This window comes from Typopeltis vanoorti, chromosome 6, assembly GCF_054136105.1.
Source record: "Typopeltis vanoorti isolate ZY-2024b chromosome 6, IOZ_Tvanoo_1.0, whole genome shotgun sequence".
Taxonomy (NCBI): Eukaryota; Metazoa; Arthropoda; class Arachnida; order Uropygi; family Thelyphonidae; genus Typopeltis; species Typopeltis vanoorti.
The window spans coordinates 86,130,237-86,150,683 of NC_143554.1; the positions used below are offsets into that span (position 1 = coordinate 86,130,237).

Below are 20,447 nucleotides of genomic sequence, written 5' to 3' on the forward strand. Positions count from 1 at the left end.
TATATATATATATATATATAGAAGGAGAGAGAGAGAGAGAGAGAGAGAGAGAGAGAGAGAGAGAGAGAGAGATGTGAACAAAATTTATGTTGTGGAGATATTTTTATCGTAATCTTCTTTTTCAGATCCTTTTGATCTATAAGTCTGAAAATCGTCCTACAAAAGTTCTAATCATTGGGAAACTGAACACACTGTGGGAATTCGTCTTTCTGTTCTTTATTTCGCAGTTACACGTGTCATACAAAGATAAATGCTGTCTGTAGTAACTATATAAACTGAAATCTGGGATTTCAGAAATGGAGTTTACCATTTTCAGTTGGGCAGACTGCATAACATCGGGTTGTCAAAAAAAAAAAGGTAAGCAAATATCAGTCTTCAAATGTTCGATGGAAAGCGCAATTCTGTCTGAAATTTCTTTACATTCGATGTTAGTCATTGCAGTTTTAGGAATGGATTCCTTGAAACATGGTAAGAAGGTCAATGGTTATTATAAAAACTCAGAAATAGTGAGTCATCAGAATGTTCTTTTGCAAATATGAAATTGTGAAAGTATATATTTTCAAAAAAAAAAAAATAATAAGTTGGACAACGAGGAAAAATTGACTTAGAACTATTCTGAAGGAAAGATCAATTTGTGAGTTTAGTACTTAAAATTGCGATTGTAAATCGAAAATAATTTTTTTTATTTGACATATTATAAAAATTTCAGAACTGCATTCCGAAGTTGGAACTATAAAAATCACATATTGTTATTCTTAGAGCGGACATAGCGAAGATAAAATGCCTCTTAATATGACGTTTATCGATTGGATTTTATATAGAAGAAGAAGAAATATTTTCCAGGACAAATAATGTAAACTAGTAGTGTGCTCATTTGAAACATGAAAAGGCTGATCTCTCTGGATAAGTAAGGGTACTGCTGGCCAAGAATTTTGACCTCTCTGTACAGCACCGCTGTGGATGCTACCATTCAAAGTAATAAGCGTACAAAAATCAATGATATCATTCTGGCATTTTGTAAGGGACTATATATGATGGCGTTTCCCAAATTTTAAATATCTGGGAGAACTTTTTTTTTTTGATCCATAATGTGTATATATTTATATGCATATATGTATGTTATTTGCTGAATTAAATAAGTAAATACGTAAATTATTATTGTTTTTATTTGACACCTCCAAGGAGTTCAAGGACTCATCGAGAGAGGGCACCTGCTCTATAACACCGTCTCTATCATTCAATTACCAACTGACTGCAACTACACCAACGCCATCTACCCTCCGACCACCACCACTGATATTTCCACAGACAATCGCAAACATCCATGCCCACGATGGGATTCGAACCCGCAGCCTTTTGGCTGGAGAGCGGATATGCTATCCACTCAGTCAACCAGGCCGGTAAAATTAGCAAAAATGTTTGATATTTTTACAGGTTATCCATATCGGTTAAGCAGTGGCCCGTACAAAATATTTTCTATGTGTGTTTATGCTCTTGTTATTAAACTTTAATAATTAATTACTACATATTTCTTTTATTTAATTTTAATTGTATCTAATTGTGCTCGTGTTCAACACACTGCATACTGCATTCTAGACAGGAGAATAATAAAAAAAACATGAAATGAAGAGATCTCAGCAAACTAGTGTTTAAAAATTCATTTTTCAATTATTGCATTACAAATGAAACTTCGCAACAATACAGTATTTCTGAAAAAGAAAAAAAAAAATACGAGGGGAAAAGGAGAAAGATGAACATAATAGAATTATTCTCATACTCGCAAAAATGCAGTCGATGAGTATTTTGAGGCATTAACATTTTTGTTCTCTGGAGGAGGGGGGGAGGAATTCGGTCTATAAAATTTAAAGTTCAATTCAATTTAAACAGCACATCGTATATGCTTAGTATTATTATTGGCACCTCCATGGAATTTCAGGAGTCATCGCGAGAGGCTACTCTGTGGTGTATATACAAATTCACCCGAGATAAGTATGTTTGTCTATTAATTGCGTATTTTCTCTGGCCGGTTTTTATGCTTAGTGGTAGAGAGAGAAATTCGAGTTCCTTGGAAAAAAAAGCTGTTTCCACCATATGGGACGACTAACCTTCGTTTCAAAAGCCCATATCAATATTCTTCGTGTCATCATGAGACTCACGCTCAAGTGTTTTTTTTTTTTTTTTTTTTTTTTCAAACGAAAGGCCCAACTTCGTACTTCCAACTGTGCTCCAGAGAGGCCCAATTTATCAGCTAGTTGATCGAGCGGATGGTGTTTCCGCTCTCCAACTTATTGGTCATGGGTTTGAATCCTAATGCAGCAGGAATGTTTGTGAATGTCTTTAGGTAGTGAATGAGTTTCATCGTCCGGTGTGAGACCACCACCATCCTACTTATGGGAGGCCTAAAAATAGTATACTTATGTTCTAGGAAATCATTAAAGCTTTACTATAACTATATATCAGGTTTGGAAATCTTAGCATCACCGACTTAGTCAAATGTCATTCTAAATTTCTTTTCATTTTTATTTTTACAGAACTGAGTCATGTACACGATTTTGTGTTTTGTTACCACTCTTGTGTTAGCGACATGCACGAGGAAAGTGGAGCAAAGTAAGTCCCATTTTATTTCAATTTCCTTTTAACTCTGTAAGTTACACTCTAATCTAGATTCCAAATTGATGTGTGGCATAAATTATGATGTAATCATACATAAACTTTTATTATAAATTAAAGCATTAAGAAACAAATTTGTTTATGTAATGATTGCTCTTTGAAAGCAAAAATGTGCTGGAAAATAAAATAAATATACGACGTATATTCAAGACATAATGATCATAAAGAACTTGTTTTTGATTTTATAAGCCAGATTTGTGGCAGCACAAAATAGACTGAGAGAGAGAGAGAGAGAGAGAGAGAGAAAGAGACGTAACACTCTTCCTACAGATGGGAAGAAATTTTGCTTTCTCAGCATCTGTGATTTCAATGTTTGTGGGTGTTTCGTCGAGAGGTGTAGGTGTCTCGATTCAAAGTTCATTAACCACCGAAGAAACTTTAAAAAAAAAAAAATATTGTGTTTAATTAGTGAATAAATTTTTATGGCACGCTCTTCTATAAAAAACAAAAAAATAACTGCCAAGTTACTGGAAAGTATTCATTTCAAATAGCTGATGATTATAATCATTAATGTGCTTCTCTTCTGATAATCTTTCTGCTTTCTCCGTTATTAAATTTGCATAAAATGTTTTTATTTATTTATTTATTTTTAATTTCAGATCAAGTTCGTGTAAGTGATGATGCACAGCAGGCGAAGATCATATGCTATTTCAGTGCATGGGCAATGTATCGTCCAAAGCCAATGAATTATGGCATTGAGGATATTCCAGCAGATTTGTGTACCCACGTTATTTATTCATTTGCTGGACTCAGCAACATAACTTGGGAAGTTATTCCACTTGATCCAAAATTCGACCTTAAAGACGGTGAGTTTATTTGGGGGAGGGAGGACACACTCAATTTTTTTTTTCAAATGTTAGCAAATATATAAAAGTAATTACTAAAATAAAGAGCCAAAAGGCTTCAGTTATATAAAAGTATTTTTTACAGAATGCAAGACGATATATCTCACTTTTTCTCTGTGAATAAATTAATTAATTGATCGAGTTGTGCAATTTCCGATAGTAACTTAAGATCAATCCTCATTAGAGTTGAAAATTAAGAATGAAAAAAAAAAGCCTCTTTTTTTCGAATTGATCTTTTATTTAGAAACGTTACTAAGTATTTTCCAATTTAATTACTTCGGTTTTGGAATATTATTTGATATGTAAATGAAACCTTAATTTTTGGCAAAATTGTGAGACTACTGAAGTTTATTTTCTGCAACTCTATTGCATATTTTATTCATTAGGATGTTTTTGTAATATGTGGATATTAGATTAAGTCAGGCTCCAGACACTACTAAAATTTACTTCTTTAAAAATTTTGCGATCCATCAATATGTGTGTGTGTGTGTGTGTGCGTGTCTGTGCGCGCGTGCGTGCGCGTGCGTGCGGGCGTGTGTGTGTGTGTGTGTGTGTGTGTGTGTGTGTGTGTGTGTGTGTGTGTGTGTGTGTGTGTGTGTGTGTGTGTGTGTGTGTGTGTGTGTGTGTGTGTGTGTGTGTGTGTGTGTGTTGGGGAGAGGTATAGATGCACAGATATTCCCCGTGTTTTCATAATATGCCGTCTCATACTGTGGAAGCAGTGATTTTCTCTATGATCGGTAACTTCATGAGACGCCTGTTTAAATAAATATCATCATCAATGCTCATGGATTCAGTGCTCGTTGATGTCTGAAGTTTTCACCATTCTTTGTCATCCCTCTGTCTATTGCCAAGGGACTCAAATCCTAAAAATTTCTTCCGCACGACTTCTCCATATAATATACCTTATCTCATCTTAGCCTGGATATTTATACCAAGCACTGTACTGAATACTAACGTTTAGATCTTTTTGCTGTTATCTGCAGATGTGTCCAAAAAGCTTTCCCTTCGAATTATTATTATTATTATTTGCATTAGATTCTCTTTGCAGTTTATTTTTTTTTTCATACAGTTCTTCATTCGTTCCCTTTTGCATCCATCCAATTCGTATAATCTTTCTATAACATGTTCTTTCCAATGCCAGTGCAGTATTTGCTTCACAGAAACTGACCATCACCAATGTCTCACAGCTACAGAAAGTTTTTGTGAATATGCATGTTTTCAGAGGTCTCAACTTTCTGGCAAGGCCCGCCCTGATTTACTTTTCCATATCTTCTTAGGTTTACTTTTGCTTTTGTTATTTGCAATCTGAACAGTCTTGCTTTAGTTTTTGTTATCAGAGATCTTATCTCTTATTTACAGTCGAAATCATGTTGCTCCCTAGGTACGCTCCTAACGTCTTCCAGTTTAAGTCTATTGACATGATCTTTATTTGTTTTTACATCCTCTTCTCTTCGAATATCATTGTTAAATAAACTTACTACATGCAAACAGCAAGAAAGGCATTTCAAGTGTTAATTAGAATTATAATCAAAATAACGAAACAAGCATTAAATATAGAGCCAATACATACAAAACTCAGTTCAGCTATATTACATGCTTATAATATTAATGTAAATATAAATATTACACGTTGAGTAATATCATTGTTGATAATCATTGGAAAAATGGTATACATTAGATAAGAAAACTACTGAGAACAAAAAAGATGTCATCAGTTGCATTAGAATTAAAAATAAAACAACAACATATGGATGGTATTATGCTACAAAAAAAAAAAAGTACAAACTGGAATATATTTTGTGGAATAAAAAAAAAAAAAAAAAAGTATAATGTAATTCCTAGTAATCCATTTCCATTGAAATTAACCCATTTCAAATCGTTATTTGAAAGAAAAAAAAAAGAAAAAAAGAAAAAAATATATATACAGGGTGTTCGGGATAAATTTGACAGTTTCGTAAGGAAAAAGAAAATCTTCTTTGTATCTATTAAATTTAATGAATTGACAAAAAAACATTACAGGCAGAGTTAATTACAATACTATCAACAAGATTTACTCAAAATAACCACCATTAGCATCGATCACAGCTTCAATTCTGCTTCGGAACCTCGAACAAGCTGATGCTACAGTCTCCCTGGGAAGGGCTGCAAAAACTGTTTTAATTTTATCCATTAACTGGGCTTTTGTATTACTGGAAGTGCGATTGGTGTCTTTTTCAACTGCGCCCCATACAAAATAATCCATGGGGTTAAGGTCTGGGGAGTTTGGAGGCCAAACATTTGGACTGGTGAAGTCGTAGAAATTTTCAGACAACCATTTTTGACTTTTCCCAGAGGTGTGGCAAGGGGCCGAATCCTGCTGCCATACATACGGCCTACCATTGGCTACCCTTGTTATCCAGGGCTTGACTACAGTTAGCAACTCCACGAACAAAGCCCGAATTCCAATGCCAGGGTTCTTCAACACCTGTTCCTGCAGATTTGCGAGGAATTCTGCTGTACGAACGCAATCAGATCGTCTGCTAGGGATCTTTCTTCTTGCTACATCCTCGTAGTCACCATTGCAAGTCTCTAGTTCATGCCCGATTGTTTTTACTGTATTCAGGGAGCATTGGGCAGCAGTCGTAATATCCTTATTTTGATGGCGGGCACGAATCATCATGATACAAGTTATTCTCTTCCATGATTCAGGTGGGTTCCAGCTATCCATCCTTTCTGACATCTTGTATATGAATGAAGAAGGGTCCAAACTTTTAAATGAAGAGAAGTGTGTGTTAATACATGTAACTTACGGAAAAATATAACTAATTATAAATATGTCAAATTTATCCCGAACACCCTGTATATATATCAAGTAAAACCTAGCAAGAAAAGTAGTAATGTCGAATATTATTTTTAATTACTGACAGGCGGATATGAGCGCTTTAATGCACTAAAGAAGAAAAATCCTAATCTAAAGACTCTGCTGGCTATTGGAGGATGGGATGAAGGTGCTGAAAAATATTCTAATATGGTGAGCCAAAAATCACGTCGTGACATATTTGTAAAGAGTGCTGTCAAATGGTTATTGGACTATGGTTTTGATGGTTTCGATCTCGACTGGGAATATCCTGGAGCTTCTGATAGAGGCGGAAAATATGCAGACAAGGAAAATTTCCTGAAATTGGTTCAAGTAAGTATGTCAGAGGGTGATTTATATATACATAAGATGCCTATTGTTTTTATTTTTTTATTATTTTTTTAATTTCAGTATTGTCTTTATGAAAATCGGACCATTAGATAATTATGGATTACTTCAGTTTTATCCAGGTCTGAAGGTTAAAAATTATATTTCTTATTTATAGGAACTTCGTGTAGCGTTTGATCCGCATTACTTGTTATTAACAGCTGCAGTACCTCTTGCTAAATTTCGTCTTCAGGAAGGTTACGAAGTCAAGGACTTAGGAAGGTAAGATTTATGTCATGAATGTCTTACGAATGGCTGCAAAAAAAGCAACCCTGATGAATTTTTATAAAGTGGCATATCGTATTTACAAGTTTTGCGTGGTCAAAGTGTCACCAGCACTGTCTTCACGAGGATCTAATTTCATTTATATTTCCGTAGTATACTAGAACACATGAAAATATTCTTATAAAAATATAGCGAAAAATGTTAGTTTCAGAGAAAAGAGAGGAAAACCAGGAATCCCTAATACTAGTAGTTCGATTTCAGAATTGATTTACATTTCTTTATTTGCTTATGTAAAACTGTGATGTATTCCCCTCTCACCCACCCCCACACAATCTAGTGGTATATACATGATAATTTTCCATATTTATTCGTTTATTCTTTAAGACCATAATTAGACTATTCGTAAAATTTGTGCAATACGAGTGCTATTAAAACTTAGCATCAGTTGTGAAATATTGGTCCACTTGAAAAATCAGTCATTTTTTAAGGTTTATGTCTTGAAAAATGTTTTCCACAATACGAAGTTCATTAATTGTTACGCAAAGGGCGTTCAGTCAGTAGAGTCGTAGGAATCAGGATTACAAACTGGTAGAGCGTATTGGAGGATAATTGCATACCATCTGCTAACTGACTAACTACTCGTATATGCATTATTACAGTTAAGAGCATTGTATAACAGACTGAAAACCACATCTTACTGCATTTTCTGAAATGCTTATCCTTGATAATATCACACGGTTGTATTTTATACTCACAGACTAGCGTACATAATATCTAATGAAATAAATCTGACCTTCTTTGGAGGACGAGGTTATATGTACCACTGTTTTTTGCTACCAGGCTAAAACAGCATATTTAGTTTTCATCCAGACACTATGGGATTGAATAAGTCCAATAACCTTCCCCGAAGAAGGAGCTGACGCAATAGGTGAAAATGCTCAATTTTCACCTATTGCGTCAGTGAAAATGCTCAATTTGTCAAGTGTGAAATATGCAGATCTAAAATTTGGTGCCTTTTCCCAGACATTTGGTTCTACATGCAATGAATCCTTTGTGGTGTGACGTTTGCTATACTGCTGATGCAGTGTATGGCATTTCATCTCTAACTATCATACAGAGTGTAATATAGTAGGTTTCGCGACAAATGTTTGGTAAATTCAGCCGACATGAGATGGTTTTTGCGACATTGTTTCGATCTACAGCAAAGGAAAGAAAAGGTTCCTTATTCTGTCCAGCAATAGGTATGAGTATTACAACTCGCTAGCTATTAATATGGTGTCATATCCCCTTCCGTTTGGACTGAATATGGGCATTTAGAATATGGACTTGCTCTCCCTTTATGATTCCTTACAAGTTCGGAAAAAAAAAGACCACATTTAAGAGTCATATATATACCATTCAATAGATCCATGTAATCTACTTACGATTAAATGGATCGCAGAAATTGGATTATTAACGTTCAATTTTATATTTCAGGCTGCTGGATTTTATTCATGTCATGGCCTACGATCTCAGAGGCAACTGGGCTGGATTTGCTGACGTTCATACTCCTCTTTATAAACGACCTTTTGATGAATGGGCATACGAAAAGTTGAATGTGGTAAGTTTTATAGTGAAAGGAATATTGATTTCATTCAAATTTCGTTATCATTTTACAGAGTTTGAGAGATAATGTACATTTGTAATTAATTTGGTAAAATGTATTACTATAATAAACCCGTTGACGCCTTTTGGTCCCCTAAACAGTAGGTGCGGCCGTTTAGCCTTAACAACTTTTGATGACAGAAGAGCAGTACAACCATTCTTCTGTCTTCAGTAGTTGAACTTGAGGCTATCAATAAAGCAAAGCTTTTGGTGAGGAGATTACAATGACAACTGCTGCCATCTCGTGGACGTAGGAGGTTTAATCCTGTATGCCCAGTGCAGATAGGATTATCCGCCTTCTCTGCAAAGTGTATACGATTGTCAGTTGCATGTGTTCTTCTGCCCGAGTTGCCTATTTTGCATGATGAGACTGGATAATTTGGCTACTTCCATATGAGACTGGATAACTCATATTCAGTTGGAAAGCCTTGATAAAGATCCTTTGCATCCTAGACGGGATCTAAAACACTAGTTTTTTTTCAACCAAAGGACGTCATCAAAACAGACTGAGCTAAGGAGTCCATACAGGCATATATTATTCCTCAAACAAAATGAGTTCTCGGGCAATTTTTTGAGTTGTAGAGTTAAAACCTCCGTCTCCTAGAGAAAACCATACTTAGCTGTTATAAAGATCGACTAACTAAGGGACTGATCGAAGAATAAGCATGGAATCAAACCTTTAAATGTCTTTCTTCTGACGGCCTTGGGTAATGGAAGTAAAATGTTATATCCACTTGGCTACACAGGCACTCTTACAAAATATATTATTAATAATTAATGATAACGAATATGAGCCATTTGGTGGTTATTATAGTATTATTGTAATAATTAATTACAATAATACTAATGATTCTTTTGCTGAAAAGTTATTATTTTGCACTATCGTTAGCGCATATGTTAATCGAGTGACGTCACTTGCTCGTTAGAGGCCACCACGTTGCTGAAAACTTTTGTGGTGTAAGTCTCTGCACCATATAATTAAAGTTATAAGAGGCAGGGAATTGCACTACATAAGTGGCGTGGTGGCCCTACCTAAAATAAACATTTTTTTTTGGTTGTTATTTCACAGCAGGGTTCACCTCTATTCAGACCTTCAAAAACTTTCTTGTTGGTAATGTCATTATATTAATTTAATGTTTTTCATAATGATTTAAATTGTTCATTGTTTTCATTTAGAACGATGGAATGCAATTGTGGGTCGATATGGGAGCTCCTAAACAAAAACTTATCGTTGGAATAGCTTTCTATGGAAGAACGTACACCCTAGGTAGCAAAGATAACACCGAATTGAGAGCGGGAATTAAGACGTGGGAAGATGGAGGAAACCCAGGACCTTATACTGGAGCCAGAGGATTTTTGGCATATTACGAGGTAATAAAATGTATTTCGTTGTGATATTTTTGTTATATTTTTTTCTAAATTTCAAACTTCGATCGATGTATATTAGACACAAATGTATTGTTTTTATTATAGAAAGTAGAACTCCAGCGTAATACAACAGCAGCACTACCGCCACCACAGTTAACTTTAATAGTTATACTTTCACTTTTTTCTTTCCTTATTTACATTCAGTTACTTATTGTATTATTATAAAATAATAAAACAATAAGTAACTCCTGCATAATACAAGAGCAGCACCATCACTGTATTCAAGAGATGATATTAACACCATGCCAAAGTATTTGCCTGTGATCTGGTACCAAAGATTTGTTATAGCCGGCAAAGGTTGGTCGATTGGTAGAGCCTCTGCTACTAATGGCTCAGTTAAGTAAGTTTGAGCGCGGTTAGTAGTTGGAAGGGGACCAATCGTTCGATGCTGTTGACACACTCTCCCTTGATTAGTCTTTGGACTCCCTGGAGGTGTCAACTAATAATATAATTAAAATAACATTTTCACAAACTGTAAGTTTTTGATATTAGGTGCTATCTCATACCTTGTGAAATCTTACTTTATATTATATTAACCACACTTATAATTGATTTTATTTTATATCAATTAATGTAATTGCTCACATAGAAATGGTAAAGGAAACTTCGCCATACTTAGTGAAGTTTTTATTTTGAGTTAATAAAATGGTTTATATTAATGGAATATTATTATCAGAATTTATTACATAGAATTTTAAAAAAATCCGCTAATGCCTTTTTATTTCCCTATCGGAAGTAGGCGAGAGGCCCTTTTAGCCCTCTAACTTTTTTTCACTGAGGGAAAAAAAGTTCAGTCTCCACCGGTGGCCAATCAGAGATAGTTGGCCCAACACTATCACTAATTATACACGGCATCCGGTGAACAGAGGCGGCTGACAAGTGCCACCATCTCGTGGTCCCTAATCCTAACACCGTGTTTACTGTCTGGAACTAGTTCTAAGGTCGATTTTCTTGAGTTTACAGAACTAACAATCCAAGTTTCCGGACGATAAAAACCCACTTGTCCGTGGCAGGCACCAACTAACTCGGGAACCGGTCGAAAAAAGGCTTAGTAAATATTCCTTTAGCCGTCGACTAGAATTGAATTTACGTCACTCTTTCTTAAGATGGTCTAGTGCCATGGACGGCACATGCCACTTCCACTGAGCTTCACTGCTCTGACATACACTTAGTGAAATAAATTCTGCTGAACTATGCAAAATAAGGCATGTTCTCGTCTGGCTGTCAATTTTTAAGTTTATGCTAACGCTAGTTTCGTTTCTTAGTTGACGATTGTACATTCTATATATATATATATATATATGTGTAGAAAGTTTTTTATCTTGGGTATAATATATAAAGAAACCGGTCTGAGCAATGGCCCCTTGCCTTTAATACAAAGCATTATACAACTCCTCCAGGAGATGTGCTTTGCATTAAGGGTAAATATTAAGAATAGTGATCAGAGCTTATTCTACCTTTACCACGAGTTGCCTTGGACTTGCACTACGTGCAGGGTCAGCTAGACTTGCAACACTTGCAGGCGCAAACTTGACTGACTTGTCCGTTTGCTTACTTGGGAAATGGAGTAAAAAACCAGGTTTATATTTAAAATAACTTGGTATCTTTAACACACACACACATATATATATATACTATGGGGGAGTCTTCCCCCTGGCGCCTACAGCGCCCCCCCCCCCCCCGAGTTCTGTGCTGGTAAGCCGGAGACCAAAAACGTGACATAAAAACGTTTCAAATTTTTCGGCTTATCTTTATATATATATATATATATATAGAGAGAGAGAGAGAGAGAGAAGATATATACAGGGTGTTCGGGATAAATTTGACAGTTTCGTAAGGAAAAAGAAAATCTTTGTATCTATTAAATTTAATGAATTGACAAAAAAACATTACAGGCAGAGTTAATTACAATACTATCAACAAGATTTACTCAAAATAACCACCATTAGCATCGATCACAGCTTCAATTCTGCTTCGGAACCTCGAACAAGCTGATGCTACAGTCTCCCTGGGAAGGGCCGCAAAAACTGTTTTAATTTTATCCATTAACTGGGCTTTTGTATTACTGGAAGTGCGATTGGTGTCTTTTTCAACTGCGCCCCATACAAAATAATCCATGGGGTTAAGGTCTGGGGAGTTTGGAGGCCAAACATTTGGACTGGTGAAGTCGTAGAAATTTTCAGACAACCATTTTTGACTTTTCCCAGAGGTGTGGCAAGGGGCCGAATCCTGCTGCCATACATACGGCCTACCATTGGCTACCCTTGTTATCCAGGGCTTGACTACAGTTAGCAACTCCACGAACAAAGCCCGAATTCCAATGCCAGGGTTCTTCAACACCTGTTCCTGCAGATTTGCGAGGAATTCTGCTGTACGAACGCAATCAGATCGTCTGCTAGGGATCTTTCTTCTTGCTACATCCTCGTAGTCACCATTGCAAGTCTCTAGTTCATGCCTGATTGTTTTTACTGTATTCAGGGAGCATTGGGCAGCAGTCGTAATATCCTTATTTTGATGGCGGGCACGAATCATCATGATACAAGTTATTCTCTTCCAATATTCAGGTGGGTTTTAGCTATCCATCCTTTCTGACATCTTGTATATGAATGAAGAAGGGTCCAAACTTTTAAATGAAGAGAAGTGTGTGTTAATACATGTAACTTATGGAAAAATATAATTAATTATAAATATGTCAAATTTATCCCGAACACCCTGTATATATATATCGCCCAATAAGCTTTCTGAACCGGGATTATTGGATTCTGTCTCTTGTACAAATATACCGAAGTTTGCTATTCTTTGTACCACACGAGTAAAATTGGATCGAATAGTTTATATCCAGAATTTCAATGTTGATCGTTTGTCTTTGCTTCTCAAAGAGACATGTTCTTAATCAGAATATGTTTGTTTATTCCCTATAATCTATGTAGTTGAAAATTATATAAATAAAACATTCTGTTGCATTCAAGGAAATGAATTATTATCATTTGAAAAATATTACTTGCGTATAAACAGTAAAGTATTTCCAAAAAAGCAATCCACATTAAGCATTTAGCCTGGGTAATTGTTATTATTTCGTGTCTTTCAGATCTGTCCTCATGTCTTAAGTAAAGAATGGACTGAGAAGTACGATGATATTGGCAAGTGTCCTTATGCTTATCACGACGATCAGTGGGTGGGTTATGAAGACGAAAGAAGTGTTGCTATCAAAGTAAGTATTAAGTGCTAATGGAATTCAATTCAAACTTTAGTGGAACATTCTGATAGATGGAAAGGAGAAGGCATAGTTCTCTTCTCCAACTATGATTCACATCATTTCAAATTTTGTGTAGTCAAAAGATATATTTCTTCCTAAGGCCTTTAAATTGTCAATTATGAAAAGTTGAACGAATTTTAGTATCTAAATATCCAATGTCAAAATTCTCCTCCACCAGTGGACTTCATTGCCTGGTGATAGATAGACTCAGAGCCGGCGCTAGGGTCTTTGACACCCGCATGCAATTTCTATCTAAGCGCCCATGTAACGATCCGGGAGTGTGTGGTTCTTTTACGATAATAAAAATTTAAATTATTTGAAATTTCTTAAATAAATTTTGACAGAACAGTCACACGTTGGTTCGCTAAATGTAACGAACCGGGAGTGTTGAGTAGGCAGGATAATCGTTAAAAACCCGTATATTCAAAAAATTCTCAAAAGCTAAAGCAAATTTTGATAAAGCCACTTCACTTTAATCATTGAATATAACGATACAGGGATTATAGCCTTCTCACCGATCCGAATCGCTAACAAAATTAAAATGAATTTTAATTAAAGTTAAAATTTATTTGAACTAAAGTTTAAAAAATTCTTGCATGTTACAAGTTACTAAATTCTTAGTAACTTGTAATAATTTTTATAAGTGGAACTATCTTTTAGGAAATTAAAAGAAACTTGCTTGTAAAATAGATGATGAGAAAATAATTCAGAAATAATTAGAACATTTAATATCTTCTTCTACTACGCGTTATTCCCGCTTCCCATGCAGGGTCTGCGTGTTACTTTAGATGCGACTTCTTGTTAGTACTACTCCCAACCGACCCGTCGCCTGGTCTGCCGCTGGGGGGAGGATATATTTTTGACTGTAGAGGCATATGTTCATAGGGCCGGTTTGCCTGTTTGCGGGATGAAAAACGCCAGATAAACTGGCGAAAAAAACCCTACTGACCGCGCCCAAGACCGGCTAACTTGGCTATGCCTGAGGAAGATCCTCAAATTCCTCACGTCTACAACGGGAATCGAACCTGGGACACTCCTTCCCCAGGAATATGGTTGCGAGGCGCAAAGCCACTAGGCTAACCGCGCGGTCTAATTAGAACATTTAATATAAGTATTCAAAAAATAATATCTTTACAGAATAACAGAAAATAAATTAAATTACATAAATATACTTGAAATATTTTTATTAAAATTTTAAGTTTTTGATTTCATATTCACAAAATTAGAAATAATGGTATTAACGTCTAATTCCGCACATATATATCATTTTCAATAGCTATTAACGCCAAATTAACAAGCCTTTTTTGTGACATACTTGTTCTCAAGTAGGTTTTAATCAATTTCAACTTGGAAAAGGAACGTTCACCGCTCGCTACACTAACAGTTAAGGTTAATAGTATTCTTAAAGCAATTGAAAAGTTAGGGAAAGATAAATTATTGGACACAATAAAATTAAGAATATAGAAAGGGTTTTGAATATTTAAATTATCCATCCGAAAAATATCCCGGAAAGCACATAACTCGTCATATAGTTCTATTGCATTTACGTTTTTATTGTCGCAGTCCTTCAAGAGAATCTCTAAATCGTCACAAATTTTTCGTAAATCTTCTTTATATTAATTTGTAGTAATCTATACAAGAAATTGAAATTATCATATCTTTTAGTTGTTCAAAACGTTCTATTAACGAACACATTGCAACGTCTAGAAGTATAAAACACATTCATTCTAAATTTGTAAGAGAATGAAAAGAATTGTATATTCTTGAATAATTGCAAAGAAACTAATTGCATCTATCTGCATCGTTAATGATTAGAGTATGAGCAGCACATGGCACGTAAAAAGCTAGAGGATTTTTGTTCAAAAGCAAATTTTGGAGCCCATATTTGCCCCATTGTCATATCCTTGACCTCGCATGTCTTGAATGGGAATGTTCCATTTTTCCAGTTGTTCCATTATTGTTGCACATAAACCACGTCCTATGGAATCTAATATATCTGCAAAACCTGAAACGTTTTCCCTGATCTTGACAATTCCATTGTCACAGGAAACAAAGCGAATAATAATGGTCATTTGTTCTGTTTTACTTGCATCAGGTGTGCAGTCTAAAATTATGGAATAATATTTAGATTTTAGAATTGATAATAAAATTGTATCCCTGATTGCGTTACTTAAAGTTTCCAATATTTCATTTTGACTGTCTTTACTCAAATAGTGTACTCTATTGTTTCGTTGTAGGGCCCTTTCAACATGATTTTCCATAACGGGATCAAACTTCCCAAACAGTTCGACTAATTTTTAAAAAAATGCTGTTATTTCTTCCATATAATTTATCAGATGATCCGCGAAAAGCTAAATTTCGGCTACCAAGGAATTTTATAATTTCAATCAAGCGTTCTAAAACACTCGTCCAATGTTTCTTTTCCATTTCATACATGCTTTGAAGCTGGAAATCAATAGTAGTTTTATTTTTTTAAATTTTTATCAAGTTCCTTCCATTTTAAGAAATTTTTCATGTCAGTTAAACTAGTCTCATGTCTATGTAAAGTTGTACTTACATTTCTCCAATCGTTATAACCTTCTACAAGACTCAGTGGGTGATTCAGTTGATGCGACAAGTTTGCAACAAAATCAAAAAACAGAATTTAAAGTTTCGGAATAAATGAGCCATGTTCTTGGCACGAGCTCCCGTTTTCCATTATAATACGTGTCACCAAATTTACGACCATATGTATCTCTGGGATATATTATATATTTTTATTTTGAACAGGCCCTATTTCAATTAAAACAACTCGTAATTTTTCATCAATATTTCCCCGTTCACCTGGATCTTCTAAATTCACAGACTAACAATGTGTTAGTTTCGTGGTCAACTACAACTAAATCTTGTAGTTGACTAAATCCTAACTATTTTTCACTTAAATCATGTTCAATAGTACCTTCATGCAAACTGGATGATGTGCACGGTTCTTCACCTCTTTCTGATGTATCGAGTTGGTTACAATCTGCATCAGAATATTTTAACAAATTTATTAAGACCCCCACTTTGTTTCTTAATATCTGCTTCTTTCGCAGCGTGACGCTTATGATTTTGTGCACCGGATAACTTTTTTTAAATTTTTGATTCCATTTCTATTTTATACCCACAAGAAATTATTACAGAACACGACACATAGACAAAATAATAGTCCTCACTGCGCTACTGTCAGTAGCATACTGAGATGCGTACCATATGACTGGTTAACTAGCAACAAATGTTTTGTACGAAAATTCGTTTCTGCTGTTCACCGTTTCACTTTAGATAGACACCATTCTGCAGATAAGCATTTAGCCTGCTCTAGCTGCAAACTTGTAAGCAGCCGGCTGATCAAAGAGGCGGCAATATACATTTTTTTTTTTATTCAGTGTATACGGCCTCATTTATTTTAATATTAATCATTCTAAGAATTTTTTTGTTTTTATGATAAAAATTTTGTTTCTTAAAAATTAACTTATGAACCGTTCCCTGCATGCCCGCTTCCGCCAGCCCTGGACAGACTAATAGATATGAATATAAATAGGAAACAAGTGACTTCATAATAACTACATTGTAGTTTTAAGTAATTTTCCCATTAGGAATAACCAAACTAAGCCTAAGAGACTAAAAGAACTTGCTTAAACTTACGAGTATATATATATATATATACAGTATATATGCGCGAAGGGCGGTAAATAAAATAAATAGCAGCATTTTGGACCATTCGTTGTTTGCATGTGGTGGTATATCAAGACAAGATTTTTTTTTTCCTATTACGAAAAAGCCTGGAGAAGTTATTACACTACTAAGATTTATATTTTAGTGAATAAATTTTCGTATGCAGATTAAAATTAGAGAAAACCCGATTAATAAGTGTATATGGACAAAGACTAAAAATAGCTCTATTTCCTTATTATCTGTACTCACTATCTGGGGTTATTTCAGATAATACCATACGTAGGAGTTACTAGTTATCCAATCCCGTATCATCCATGGTTTTTTTTTTTTTTTTTTTTGTTCTAAATTATATATACGTGTACTGTACAAATATATCATCTCAATTTTATCAATGTAATTTTTTATTTTAACAATACGTATATTTTTTGGCAATATTTAACACGTTAACTTCTCCCTCTGAAATGAGGGAAAGGTGATTAGCAAGTATACAAAGATCATTAAATTGTTTTAATTTTTTTTCTTATCGGTACTGATAGTTATTACAACATGAGCATTCTGATATTACATCACAAACTGCATTACCTACTAAAATGTTAAGTTGCAAGCAGCCGCAAAATTATTAATGCTCTATATTAGTTATCTGAAGATCTATCACGCATCTTTATCACCGCATTTAGTATGGTTAACAAGCAAAGAATATAAGTTGACTCAATTTTACGCTTATTACATCATTGCATAATGTGATTATTCGTGACACCTCCAATAAGCGTGAAATTGCAGATGTGCTCGGCCTGAGCTAATATTTCAGTCTTGTAAACCATTGGTAATAAGACAAAGGATAGTAATTTAAGTGGAAAATAAAAAAAAAATTCATTCTTTTGCCTCAGCTTCCAAAAAAAAAAACTCTGGATTCTTACCAACTTTCGTTTTGGCTTCGTGGTAAAAGTACGCACACTTCTGCTATGAATAACTAAATCGATGCAATTAACCATTTCTGCAGAAGCAGAAACTTATCCAAATAAGTCGCCCCACAACACTGTTTTGCCGAGGATCACTTGTTCATGTAGCTTTTAAAAGTATACGCTTGGAATTACAGTACATATCTTCCCTGATTATTTTTTTTCACAACTTTTCTTTTGTAGCGTGCTCGCATACACCCGTGGTGTTATAACTGAAGTGTTTATTCTTTCAGATGGATTTTATCAAGGAAAAAGGCTATGGTGGAGGTATGGTCTGGGCTTTGGATATGGACGATTTCAATGGAATATGTGGTAAGAAAAACGGGCTACTAGAAGTAATGAACGATGGTTTAAAGAATTACGTCGTTCCAACTGTTAATCCTGCAGAAATGACTACCGTTTCTGGAAATCCACCAACCAGTCCTCGGCCAACTCCTCCTCCAGGTTTAATTGATTGCAGCTTAAACTTCGAGTATTTCCCTCATGAAACAGATTGCGATAAATACTACAGATGCGTTCATGGCCAGCCAGTCCTTCAGCACTGCAACACTGGTACCGTATGGGACACTGCGAGGAATATTTGTACCTGGCCTCGAGATGCTAACAGAGAAGAGTGCACCAAATAGGTGCAAATTTTATGTATGTGCATGCCTAATTGTTTCTTAGTGTTTGCATGTTTAATAAGAAATAAAGTTTACCTAATTATGCCTGAGAACCAAGAAAAGGTCATTATCTGAAGGTAAAGTTATTTTGAAACTGAATATTTCTTCTGAACACTATTACAAGAATTCAGATCAGAGAATTAAATGCAAATAATTGCAGATATGCATAAGGCGATAGTTAAAATATAATACAAGTTTCTTAAATTTACGAAACATTAAAATTTCAACGGTCAAGGTAGTTTATTTAATACTTAACGTGTTAAACTAGTTTCAAAGGAATTTTCATATGATTGATTGCTATGCACAAGCAATCGATCAGCAGTGAATCTTTAACTCGGAACAAGGAATCAACGGGGAACTAGCCGGTCGAGTTCTTTCTCAACAGCGGCCTTAAAGAACTTTAATTTTGGGTTTATTAATAAAGCCAAAAAAGTGATAGTTCCAACTATTGTATTTGTGTATTCAGAAGTGCGCGCGATTGGGACAGGCTTATCAAATCAAATGATTTTCCCAAAACGGGGTGGGTGGGGAGAGTTCCAGGCCAGTGGCGGCTCGTCGCCTGAAATATACACTGCAAGTACAGTTTATATAAAATATCAGAATTAATGGTAAAAATTAAACATGAAAAAATAGTTTATTATCGATAAAATTATACAGTTTAGTATAATTCAAAATTACTTAAAAATAAAATCCATTCCTTTAATTGTAATTAAAAAGGATTTACAATTTTTGGACATTAGAATTAAATCCCGTAATTGTAGTGTCCAAATATTTAAAGAGACAGTAAACACTACTTCTGGGGCAAACTGCATATAAACAACAGTGGAACTGCGCTACGGACAGTGCCGCATTACGCTAATAGCTCGCATCTCAAGATGAGATGCATATGAGTGCACACGCAATATGACACTGTGGTAGCGTCCTTCACCCTCCAAGATGGGTTTTTATTATTTTTATACAAAATAAGAGAATTGTATAAGATTGTTGATGATAAAATTAAATTAATATATTTATTTATATCGAGAAAAATTTAGGGTGCTACAGTTCCTATGCACGAGCCGCCCCTGTTCCACGCTCGTTAACTTTCGTTATAAAATGCTTGGATTCATCTGATTAACAAGAAAACTTGTCATTGCGCAGGAAACTGCAAAGTTCTGAAAACAAAATAGCTGACAATGGTAAAACATGCAGTTTTTGACATAACTTATTCTTCCAGAGCAGCGAGTTTTCATCCTCTAAATTTAAAAAAAAAAAAAAAAATCGTGAGAACACTTTAAAATTAGTATTCTAAATATGAAATTCCACACAAAAAAAAAAAAAAAAAAAAAAAAAAAAAAAAAAAAAAAAAATTAAGCCTGTGGCGCATGCTATTCGCGATCTCTGATAGTACTTTAACAGATTTTCACTCATGAAAAACTTTTGCATTAGAACCATGGGTGGTTAAGTCTTTCGCTTATCTATTCTGTAGAGACCAAACGTCGCACTTCAAGCCACTTCATCCTAAATATTACTGGTCCCACAAACTGATGAAATTAGTCTACTGTACTTATATTGCGAAATAGCCTGACCTGATAAACAAGCCTTACACTAGTAAGCTCTTTTACTTCGTATTTCACTGCTTGAAAATATTCAAGTAGCACGAATTGGAGTTTGACCACTGCAGAAAGTGGTAAAATTAAAGATGTGTTTGTAGTACAGCGTTGACTGACCCCCCCCAGAGGAGCGAACCATTTTTCTGTTAAGCAGGTGAAAAATTACGATGTCTACAAGGGCAACTAAGTTTCTGAAGATAACTGCGTATGATAATTTGTGGAGCGGATGAGTCCTAGACTTTCATGGAAA

The 20,447-nt window shown here is 34.9% G+C and overlaps 1 protein-coding gene across 1 annotated transcript; it reads left to right on the forward strand.

Moving 5' to 3' along the window:
- Positions 1-320: 320 nt before the first annotated feature.
- Positions 321-18,691, forward strand: Cht5 (Chitinase 5). The gene is made up of 9 exons (XM_090394983.1): positions 321-356; positions 2,530-2,607; positions 3,270-3,476; positions 6,422-6,684; positions 6,857-6,960; positions 8,440-8,563; positions 9,784-9,978; positions 13,124-13,246; positions 18,177-18,691. The coding sequence occupies exons 2-9, from the start codon at positions 2,541-2,543 to the stop codon at positions 18,567-18,569; spliced, it is 1,476 nt and encodes a 491-aa protein (XP_090251109.1). The 5' UTR covers positions 321-356; positions 2,530-2,540; the 3' UTR covers positions 18,570-18,691.
- The last annotated feature ends 1,756 nt before the right edge of the window (positions 18,692-20,447 follow it).